The 12,481-nt window shown below is 40.4% G+C and overlaps 1 protein-coding gene across 1 annotated transcript in view; it reads right to left on the bottom strand.

Annotated features, from left to right (window-relative positions):
- Positions 1-2,931: 2,931 nt before the first annotated feature.
- The window catches only part of OCA2 (OCA2 melanosomal transmembrane protein), a 137,808-nt gene continuing 128,258 nt past the window's right edge, over positions 2,932-12,481 (bottom strand). The window contains exon 24 of the mRNA XM_033147523.1: positions 2,932-3,116. Within this exon, the coding sequence (XP_033003414.1) occupies positions 3,032-3,116 (85 nt within the window). The 3' untranslated portion in view covers positions 2,932-3,031. The remainder of the gene's footprint in view (positions 3,117-12,481) is intronic.

The raw sequence follows: 12,481 nt of genomic DNA, 5'->3' as shown, positions 1-12,481 counted from the left end.
GCTAGTTCTTTACCCTTCATACACAGAGTTCTTCATCTCAGGGTGTCACAGTAATAGGAAACACTGCGTACTTTGGATTTTTCCCTAGGCAAAGGTAAAAAAAGGTAAATGACCTCTGGACGGTTAAGTCCTTTCAAAGGCAACTATGGGGTGTGGCACTCATCTCGCTTTCAGGTGGAGGGAGTTGGTGTTTGTTCACAGACAGCTTTCTGGGTCATGGGGCCAGCATGACTAAACCACTTCTGGCACAATGGAACACTGTGACGGAAACCAGAGCGCACGGAAACACCATTTACCTTCCCACCGCAGTGGTACCTATTTATCTACTTGCACTGGCATGCTTTTGAACTGCTAGGTTGGCAGGCGCCGGCACAGAGCAACGCGAGCTCACCTTGTCATGCGGATTCGAAGTCCCGACCTTCCGATTGGCAAGCCCAAGAGGCTCAGTGGTTTAGACCACAGCATCCCCTCGATTTCTCCCTATCATACAGCTGTTAAAAGTCTCTGGGCACAGTCCAAAGGAGGACTAGGTGTATGTAGGGCAAAACTACACCTATGTATACTGTTGAATACTGTTTTATTATGGTATTACAAAAAAGAACAGCAGCTTATCTCAGGATTGGCAGCTTGCTCCTTCTTTGAATCGTGGCAGTTAGAAAAGGAGATGGCAAGCTTTTCCAAATATTGGGAAGTATTTACAAGATGACGTTCTTTTATTCCAGATGCACTCATTCTCTCTATAGCTGTCCTGGTTCTATATTTGCAATCACATTACCCATAAGATTGCACTCAGTGGGAAATGATTCTGCCCTACTGCTGTTCTTCAACAGCACTGATTAGCAACACCAAAAGCAAGTATGTACATATCCTTGACTACTACCAAAAATACTGAAATCACTGTATCTCCCATGTAGGTAAACAATTCTGAAATTTACCTAACAGACTAATTTATCCTCATTTAATTTATATAAACCCATCTAAGTGTCAAATGATACTTCCCATGAAAATACTTAGCTACAGATAACCATGAGCCAGATTAAAAGGGATTATTGTTTCCACTCCAAATCTTCCTTTGGATGTGTTTATTTTAAAACACAGACAATGATGTATCATTCATTATGCACAGTTTGTCTATTTACTTATCTACTAAAGCAAACACTGGCTGAATATCAGGTGCTTTCATACAATTAGAGAATATATCAACAGGCAAATTGACAACCGAAAGAAAAACTACTGAACATCTGCCATAGAAGTGGGGTTTTCATCTGTGAGTACATGCAGACCACAGCAAACATAATTTTAGGATAAAAATATAGTCCCTTGTGAATACTCATATCTCAACAAGCATTTATTTGGATATTAATTAGGGCTGAGCTGAAAAGGGACACCACTTTCACAAGGATCATTATAGGAATTGAAAGAAGTCTCTCTCTTTCTGCAGTTTCTGGTCAATCATTGCTAAGGGCCTGTAAAAGTGTTCATTTTCAAAGAATCACAGAGTTGGACAGGACAGCAAAGGTCCAACCATCTGCTGATGCAGGACATTTGTTCAAATCTCATTGTTAAAACCACTGCATAAAAACTTACAATGGAGCTGAGTGTACCATTTTCTGAGGAAGTCTGTTCCAGTATCCAAACAACTCATACTAACAGAGACTCTGGTTGTTTAAAAAAAAGAAAAAGTAACAATATCCTCTCTTCATTTAAACCTACTGGTTTGGGGTTCTACCTTCTTGGGCAATAATTGTCTTTATTTAATACTATAATTGGTTACAGCAAATAGTCAAATCTGATTAACTACCTAGCATTCTGATGACATTGTGCCCATTGTGTGGTCTCAAGTAAGAATGAAACAGGGTGGAACTCAAGTGGGTTATGTGCATGGAGAACAAGGTCCACTCATGCAATGGCACTTTCCCCCTTCACACCTTAAAACTGTTCCGGGGGGGGGGGTTCCCCCCCAACTCTCCAGAACAGATTTAGAAGGCATGGGAGGAAGGAGAGGCTGGAATCTCATTGCATAAGCTGACATTGTTCTGCACATGAAACACCTGTGTTGAATCCCACCAGGAGTTGTTTTCTTTAAAAGTCCACTGAAGTGGGAGCAAAGGAGAAGTAAAGTACCTCTGAGAAGTATCAGGCAGGCTTCTCTTAATAGTAGGAGGAGGAGGAGGATTAAAGAACTAGGAGGAATCATCCTCACAAAAATCACTACTTTCAAGCTGATAAATGAACCTAAAGAAATTTGGTTCCACCATAAGACCATTTGTACATCTTAAATCACAATATTCTGCTCTATAAGCTGGTCAAAGAACATAAGCCCACAATGACGTCAATTAAGGATGGAAGCACATTATCTAAAGGGTCATATGGTGCATTTTTTCCCTCTGCTATACAATTTTAGACTGCAGGTGGGGGGATTCACATTTGAATGCTTCTTCATATATAAAACTAATAAGTAAGGATCTAACTCTCGCTTTTTCTCTTGACACACTAGTTTCTATTCTGTATGGCATTCACACCACAATTCTTCCACCTTTAATCTAAAATGGTACAGCCCAGCAAAAATGTGCATTATGAGATGCTTTTGATTTTGTGTCTCAGCTGTTTAGCTGCCAGTTATTAAATACAGCTGTGGCCCAGAGGTTCCTGTGCATTAGATATGAGCACATCTCTCTCTTGCATTCACAATGGTCCCTGTCAATATTTCAGCAGAGGTAGGCAATTCACACACACACACACACACACACACACACACACACACACAAAGATAATGTGCACAGAAATTGGTTCTCTCAACTGAAATGAATGTGGGCATCATTTCCAAGTGGAGAAATTCCATATAGGCATCGGATGAATTCCCATGTTCATAACAGAAAGCTGGACAGGAGTAGCAGCGTGAATGATTCCCCCCCAAAAAATAATAATAAAAGCTTTTTTTTTCATACAGCCTTGTAAAAATGCAACAGAGGTTGGAAAAGAATGAAAAACGTCTTTTGGTCTTCAGTATATATAATCAATATACACATTCTTAGGTCCAACCCAATACAACGTGAGCAACAAGGAGATAGCACATTCCAATGATGCAGCTCATAATCATCATGGGAAAACCCAACCTGAAACAACAAGAAAAAATAATTGAAGAAACATCACTTTCTTGCTGAAATTCTAAATTAATTAATCAGCGACAAATACACATAGTAACTTTCAGACCCAAGGTATTATTAATCACATAATCGATATCCACTGTTAGGCAGAGTAAACTCATTGAAATCAATGTAGTAGCTAAAGTCCATTGGTTTCAACTGGTTTACTCTGCGTTTGACTTGATAAGGTATCACCTATATTTTCTAAAAATGCTGAATAAGAAGGCAATGCACATTTCACATTAAATCTGAAGAAGAGAGTTTTACAGATGCAGGAGTCATTCATACATCTACAATCCATCAAATCTCTCTAAAAACTATAAGTGGGCAAAATGTAGCCATTGAAAACAATGTCCTGGGAATTAGTCTCATCTAAAGTACCATTGATTTCAAGGGGCTTAGCCTTAGCAAACTTGTGCTGGATTGTGGCAGTAATTTGGAACACAGTAACTCATGGATTTCATTTAGATGTCACCAAGGCATGTACTAGGTTTACCGGTGTTCCTCAACAGAAGAATTCTAGAACTGCCGAACTGTCTCTCTGGTTTTGCCAGTTTATAAAGAAAAGGCAAAAAAAAAAACCCTATAAAAATGGAATTAGCCATTAGCATTATAGTACACAATTTATTATATATTCTTGAAATTTGTATGTCTCTTCCAGTCCTCTACAATGTCAAGCCGACATAAAGCACTCATTTCCATTAAAAGAGCTGAGAAAAATTGTGGGTGAGACCTAGACTCAAGGAATAGCACATGAAATTTAATCACTTTAGTTTTCCAAACTATCATTATCAGTTTCTGTTTCTTCTGCTTCATCACATTTATCCAAGAGTTCTGAAAGGTTTGCCCAGATGTTTCTCCACCCCAGCTGTGGGGAACCTTTGGTCCTCCAAAGGCTACTGAACTACAGCTCCTGTCATCCTTGGTCATTGAACATTCTTGCTGGAGCTGATGCAAAGTCATAGTTGAGCAACATCTGGAGCGCCAAAGTTTCCCCAGCTCTGATCTACCCTTCCACATGTCAGATTATTTCTTGATTTGGTGTCTTCCCAAACAGACTAGTTTCTTTCACATGCTGCAGAAGATGGAGGAATCTGAAATGGGGGAAAGCAAGGGGACTTAAAGGGTGTGTTGCATACCCTCTAACATTTATCCAATCAAAATAGGGATGTCCCATTCCATAATGATAATGCTACTGTTTATACCCCATAAACCTTATTGGGTTGCCCCAGTCACTCTGGGCAGCTTCCAACATATATAAAAAACATAATAAACCATTAAACATAAAAACCTTCTCTGTACAGGACTGCCTTCAGATGGCTCAGGGGTCGGATAACTCCATACCCTCCAACATTTCTCCAATGAAAATAGGGACATCCTAAGGAAAAGTGGGACATTCCAAGATCAAATCAGAAACCGGGACAGCTTCTCTAAATCAGGGATGTCCCTGGAAAATAGGGACACTTGGAGGGTCTGGTGTTGTACAAAGGCCTCGTCACCATGTTGCAAGAGAGATATGCTTTTAAAATTTGTACAGGGCTTATTAAGAGTGACTGGACCAAACAGATAAAGTCTGGAAAGATGATCATATTGAATCCTGCTGCCTTTTGTTTCATTGATTATATTCCACTCTGAGAGACCTTTATGTATTTTTAGACCATAAAGTGATCCTAGGATATTTGCCTTTCATGACAAAGAATAAAAATTTATAGCCTTCAGGCCTCTGTAAATCGGAGTTTTGATTAATTTAGTTTTAAGAGGAAAGCTATATAAAAATGGCATGCATCATTTTAACTCTGGAAAATCTATTTTAATTATGTGTTTGGATATTGGCATCTAAGTAGTGTATAAATTAAATTATAATGTGATGCCAATGTTTCTCATAATTTGAATTAATTACATAAACTTCAAGTAATTTTAATGAGAATAAAGTTGTTTGTCACCTGGTTTAATCATTAAGCAGCTTCATCTTTTTATGCCTTTTTTACTGCTAAGTACAGTTTTTGTGCTTTTTTATTCGGTTGAAACATGTAGTGATTTTTAAGTACAAAGTCCTTACATTTCCTTATCTCACAGGTCACTTCCTGGCTTCCAAATGGTAATCTGCTTTATCTTTTCACAAAATTATGACTAAAATAATGCAATTATTAAACACTATTTTCAAATGTGAGAGAGGTGGCTGTATGGAGCTTAAGATTAATTAAATGGTTACATCTGACTACTTTTCACACAAGAAAAATTATTGCCGTCTATCTCATAGCCTACATTTTTTTTTCTAAAGCATGCTTTCTTCTTTTTAACCAAATGAGACGAGAGGAAAATCTAACAAAAAGGCAAACCATAGCCATTTAACGACATTCAAATAAAGCAATGTACATGGAGGGGGAGGATGTAAATTTATGTAAAATTATTGGCGGTTGTGCCACGAATTCTTTTTCTTATGATGCCTTGCCTTGATATACAACCAGTTGTATCATTTGAGGATGGGACCTTCAGATGTTGTGGGAAGGTCCAATTCCCAAGGAACCCTAGTCAGCATGAACAATGGTCAGAGATGATGTGAGCTATATCCCAACAACAAATGGCAGGGTGAAGGGTTCGCCATCCCACTGTCTGCTTGTTCTCCATCCTCCAACATCCACTTCATATCCCCTGATGCTTTAACCTTTGATACTGGTCTTGGAATTTATGCTGCCAAAGAGTTGGGGCCTCAGACCTGTATATGTGTCCTTCTACCAAACCCAAACGTACCTGACAACCTGAGGGTCTCCCGGGTCGTGTTTTAGACATGTGTGCATCCTCAGTGGCTTCTGCTGAGCCTTACCACTGGTACATCTAATCCAGGAGCAACCAACATGGTACCCTCTTGATGTTGCTGGATTAACAGCTCCCATCATCCCTAACCGTTGGCCATGCTAGCTGAAGCTAATTGAAGATGTAGAGTAGACCAACAGTATCTAGATGACACCACTCCACTATTTTTAACTCACATCAGCTTTCCAAGGAATCAGGCAGAGACCTTCTCTTCGGATGCACTACTTGGAAAATATCACAGGGATTGAATCTAGGCTTTTACCCTGAGCCATGAGCCCTCTGACATACAATATATGCTCGCAGCCAACAAACCACTGCTGCTGTATTTTGAGGATAAGACTTTATGCTACATATATCAATCCTTGAAGCCCAACCAATTTCCTGGACAGAGACTGAAACAGCACAGAATTCTTCAGATTACTTTTTAATGTGTGCCATAACTCACCTAAAAGCTGGGCAGTGGGGAAAGAGACAGTCCGTTCATTGTATATCACTGTTCTGTTCTCTCTCTCTCTCTCTCTCTCTCATACACACACACACACACACACACACACATACACACACACACAAAATGTCTGGTGTGAGAGATTCTTCAAGAAATTTTACTAGGTAGCTATCTGCAAAAAGCAGCTATATACATTTTGAATACTCCTAAAATCTACATTATCTACTAAAACTTAAATGAGTCTGTATCTACTTGTTTCTAGCATTTCATACAGCAGACTATACTTTACAACTTATGGTCTGGATCCTAAGATAAATTAACTTAAGCAAATTCATAGAAGGAAAGTTTCCAGTTCTTCCTCTCCTCTCTGCAAGTCACCTATGGCTGCTGAAAAAAACTAGCTTGGGGTTTCAGGACCCCTTGCAAAGAACATGAGATGGGCCTCAGAGGTTGCTGTGGAAGAGGAAGAAACAGGGAACTTTCCTTTTTGTGCAGCATAAAATTAAGTTTATGTGCAACATAAACAAGCAAGCATTATACATGTATGCACTGTAAATGACCAAGATAGCCTCTGTGCATGTGCTTTCAGATCCAAATTTCAAGCCATTGTGGTGCCATTGTCTTGACAACAACAACTGCAAACAGGAAAAGCAAACATAGGCTTGGATCCCCAGACAGAGGTTTTTCATCCCATCCTCCTCCTTGTTCTGCTGGAATTCTCCTCTGGAGAAGCAAGCCCTTGACAATGTGGATGAAGCTACCAAGCATGGAGGGAATAATCCCAAATGAGACTTGGAATATGTAGTGTTGGCCACCCATAGCTTTAAAGGGCGATTTGACAAATTAATGAAGGATGAGGCTATGAAGGGACTCCTAGTCATGATGGCTATGTTACCTCCAGAATCAGATGCAGTGTGTCTCTGATTACCAGTTGTTAGTGATCTGCTAATAGGGAGACTGCTTTGGTGCTTATGGCCTCCCCATGGGCATCTATGGGATGTGGGCATCTATGCTCTGAGAGTAGGATGCTGGACTGAAAGGGCTTCTGATTCAGAAGGGCTCTTTGTATGTTCTAATTTTCTTATCTCATATATCAAATTGTAGTACAAATCATAGACATATCTCATAAAACACCTCTTTCCAACAACATACAGACAGACCATTCCCCCCCTACATTTTAGAGATGTCCAGAACATCCACTAAATTTTGGGCACCTGTTGTTCCAGACACAGCAGGTGGCTAAATTTGCTTTGTGATCCTTAATGCCACATCAAAATTGCTGTGGATTCCAGATAACCTAGATTTGCATGAGAATTACTGCATGCTCACCTACCAGTAATCATACATGGCAGTCACCAAGGATCTGAAAACACTGAATAAAAGCTATAATCCTATTTTGCTCTGATTGCTAAAATTACAAGAATTACTTCTGGATTTCTGCCTCTTGAGTCTGTGCCCAGATTTTTACATTTAGCTGCTGTTAGCAATAACCCACACATCAGGGGTGTGGGGGGGGGGGTGGAAGAATAGATCTCAAGAAAGGCAAATTAAAAGCTAGGTTTTGCTCTTCAAATTTGGAAAATCCTGCTGGATTTATTTTGTTGAAATCTGCACTCATTTTTTTCAGACAAAATATGTGCTAAACATTATACTGACCTTCTAGAGAAAGTACAGCTGCCAGATGCTTCCAATTAAGACAGTAAGCTTTTGGGCCTCATGACATCATGCACACATTTTCTTACCCAGAAAGCATTATCACTTCCACTCTTCTTTTCCACAGATAGCTTTCTATCATGAAAGCATTTCCCATTGCACGCTGTTCCTATCAAATTGCCACCAGTTTCCTACTACAAGTGGTAGGGAAGGACATTTTCACCTGCTTCATCTAATTTGTAGATTAGCCTTCCCCAGCCTGGTGGTAGCATCATCATTATCATATAGAAGCGGTCACCAACATGGTGCCCAGGTGAACAATGATGCAACGACAGATGCCCTTCAGCTCTTCCCTTAGAGCAGGGGTGCCCAAACTTTTTCCAAAGAGGGCCAGATTTGATGAAGTGAACATTCATGAATCCTTTGGGGCGGGATTTTACCCCAGGAAATAAACTGCCACAGGGGTAGGATTAAACCAACTGGAGAACTTTGGACATGCCTGCCTTAGAGCAAAGCAAGGCCTCTGAGACAAATATACCATCACCATCCCATTGGTCATGAGATAGTGAGCATGATTATTTTCTCTCTTAAAAACTACATAGAGCTAAAGGAGGAAGTTGGAAGGAGGACTTACTCTTTCAGCTCTGGGCCTATGTGCTTTCAGAGGCTCAGATTAATTCTCCTGGATCTGACTTTTACTCAGATTGCTTGGAAAAGCTGTGTGTTTGTTTGCGTGCACGTGCATGTGCACACACACACACATGCATGCACATTTTCTTTTTGTGTCTTGCAAGGCGGACCGATCTAGGGAGAGGGAAGATAAGTGACCAGAGTAGGTAGTGCCCATGGCACTTACTCAAAAATCCAAATGTGTCCACAGGCCTAAAAAGGTTGGGGACCTGAAGAAGCATCTCCACCCCCATCATTCAGCCGGGACACTGAGGTCCAGCTCCAAGGGCCTTCTGGCGGTTCCCTCACTGTGAGAAGCGAGGTTACAGGGAACCAGGCAGAGGGCCTTCTCCGGTAGTGGCACCTGCCCTGTGGAACGCCCACCCACCAGATGTCAAGGAAACAAACTTTTAGAAGACATCTGAAGGCAGCCCTGTTTAGGGAAGTTTTTAATGTTTGATGTTTTATTGCTTTATTATTATTATTATTATTATTATTATTATTATTATTATTATTATTATTATTTTGGGAGCCGCCTAGAGTTGCTGGAAAACCCAGTCAGATGGGTGGGGTATAAATTTATTATTATTATTGTTATTGTTATTCTCTAAAGTCCTAATGCACTTTTCATCCACCAGATGAGGGGGGAAATGCAACACTATAAAATACAGCCATACACTGAAAGTGATCATACACTAAAATCAAAATTTAAAAAACCACCCCTCTTCACTATGTCATTAAGACCACCAATTGAACAGTCATGTAAAAAACCACCAAGCTCTAAATAACAAAATTAACTGTCATTAAAATTAGCAGCAAACTGCCTGGGTGTTGAGCTTTCATCCTTAAAGATGTTGCCAAACCAGAACTCCCATATTCTCTGGCAGTACTGCCATGCTGCCAGGGGCTGGCAAGACCTGTTATCAGCTTGGGGAAGGTTGTAGATTGTGACTTCCGTTATGCACAGCAATGCTTTTGTAACCAAGAGGATTGATTACTGCATTGTGCTCTCCATGAGGATGCCCAGGACAGAAGCTACAGCTGGTGCAAAGCACAACAACACACCCATCAAGAAGAATAGGGAGCTAGGAACAGGTGTGCTCTAGTCTAGGCGAGCTGCAAGGAATTTGCAGTTAGCTTCGGGTACTATTTGAAATATTGGTTTCATCCTTTGAACCTCTATGCACCCTGAGCACAGCGTAGTCCAGGGACTGCATGTTCCAGCATGAGATTTTAAGAACTTCAAAGGAGGACCTGCTTTGACTTCCTTTCATCAAAGTAGTTAAATCTGCTGCGGTGTGAAGCAGGGCCCAATTCTAGCTCTTTGGAATAATATGCTGCCTGAGGATATCTACCTCTGCCTCAGCTTTTCTTTGTTTAGGGAATGTCATAAGGGCTAATCAACGTGTATCACTAAATGTTACTGCATTTAACATGCACATTTTTCAAACAAAAAACAGTTATTGAAGCAGGGTCAGAACCACAGTAGGCAGGAAGAGGGAACTGAGCACTTTCCTCATTACTATGATTCCAGTGGAAATTCTTTCATCCTGCCACCACCCCACAACACTGATTATTTCTGGTGGGTAAGTGTTCTTATTGGTACCCATGTGAAAGGAGGGCAGTTTTTGTCAGGACAGTGGTAAGGGGAAAAAGTCAAGCTTTCCCTCCCTAGCCACCAGGGGCCCAGTTCAGTACTGAGGCGTAGTCAATGCTATTTTTTTAAAAAAAAAATAATCACATTAAATTCCAGTGTAGTGCCATGGTTAGAGGGTTATGCACACTCATAACCCTCTTGAGCCCAGCCCAGTTATTTTTATTCTCCGCCGCTCCCTCCCGCCACTAAGTCCTGGCGATGGAGATTAATTGGGAAAGGGGAGAAGGAAATGGAAAAGGAAATATCCTCCGGAAAGGGTTCGTCTACACTACACTTGTCCTGTGCCTGGAAAGCATGGGTCCAACAGGCTTTCTGCTTCTCCTGTGCGTACTATCAATCAATAGATTTTAATTGTGTTTATAGCCATCACAATACAATATCAGCACACACCACACAACCATAGAATGAAAGACATTACATGCATTGCATGTGCTTACTAGGCATGGGTCTGATCTGAGCAGTTTCCCATTTGCCCCACTACTTTCCCCAGGAAAACCCACTCTGTACCCCTGAATCCGTGCAGAAATCCCAGTTTAACGTTTGCCCCAATTAACTTTTGCTCCAATTCAGCAACCAAGAGTGGGTTTCCCTAAAGCAGTGTGATAAGCAGAAGTGTGGATGAGCCCACCATCTATGCTTGCAAGCTGTGTGCATAATAATAATAATAATAATAATAATAATAATAATAATAATAATAATATTTCTAAGGCACCTGGAGATTCAAGGCTTCCCCTTGCCACATGCAGGGGACCAGGCAAACCTGGAGACTTGCAAGTCAGCTCAGGATGCCTGGTAACACTATTCACAATGATCTGAAAGCTCTTAAAAGTTTCACAAATAATTTAAAAAAAAATGCAGTTCATGCGATTCAGAAATCAAACATAGTACAAGAGCACCAAGCTAAAGCATGAAGAAACTTACAGTATGTGCAACTTCAAAAGCAAGCAAGCAAAAAAAGAGAAGGCGATGATGAAATGGCAACTGCAGCTGGGGAATCAAATGACCTTAGTGTGAAATTAAAATCTGCAGTCCCCATACAAAATGAATGAATCCAGCTGATAACGATGAAGTTAAAAATTAAGGCGCAGCAAATTGTGATTCAAACATGTGCACAAAGCAACAAGAATTTGATAGTACAGAACGTAATTCAACAGAATGCCATTGGTCATCCGAATTAATTTATTATACGTTTTCAGAGAAGTATACATAATTTACCAAATAAAAACCCAATGCTGTGATGGATAATGATTTCATACTGCAAGTTTGAATGTTATAGAACAGTTTTAGAAGAGTGTTGAATGTGGTATGAACTAAACCTAGTCTCAATTGCTTAGACGTTTTCCAGAGGGCATTCCTCGACTTATTAACTGGCTTATTTACACCAGATGGTGCACACAAATACATTTTTACCACTACACCTTCCTGGACTACTGTTATTTATTTTACTCTCAATATGTTTGATTAGGAGAGTCACTGGCAGTTATTGTGAGCAATGCTGAGCATATGTGGTCTGATTTGGTAAAGGGCATCTCCCCACGTCCCTATGTAACAGAATGGCCAGAAATGGGGATCCTTACAGCATGCAGTGGACCCTCCTTAACATGCACAGGCCTAATAAGCTCACAGCTGCTGCATTTTGAGGGTACTAATTCATGTTATGTCATATATCACACTTCAGCATCCCACCAATCTCCTAGACACAGTCTGAAACAGTGCAGAATTTTTCAGATTATCTTAAATGTGATGCCGTAGCTCACCTGAAAGCTATGGGGAAGAAAACCCAAGCTGTTGCAGCCATTGGTTATATTTTCCATCACACGCGGCTTTAGGGATTCTTCAAGCAATTTTACCAGGCAGCTATCTGCCATAAGTAGCTTTTCCCGAGTTTCAATATTGTGGAAATCTACTGAGTCCTCTAAAACTAAGATTGGTCTATACAGTATCTACTTGTTTCTAATACTTCATTCAGCTGAGTGCACTTAAAAGACTATATTTTTCTTGCTCCAGAGGAAAAGAAAAACCCCAAAGAAGGGGGCAATACTACTGGAACATGTTGTGACTCAAAAATGAACTGCCAGGAGCCTAGAAGTGCATAGT

Source organism: Lacerta agilis, chromosome 4 (assembly GCF_009819535.1).
Source record: "Lacerta agilis isolate rLacAgi1 chromosome 4, rLacAgi1.pri, whole genome shotgun sequence".
NCBI classification, from domain to species: Eukaryota; Metazoa; Chordata; class Lepidosauria; order Squamata; family Lacertidae; genus Lacerta; species Lacerta agilis.
This window is presented reverse-complemented; position numbering and strand designations above follow the sequence as displayed.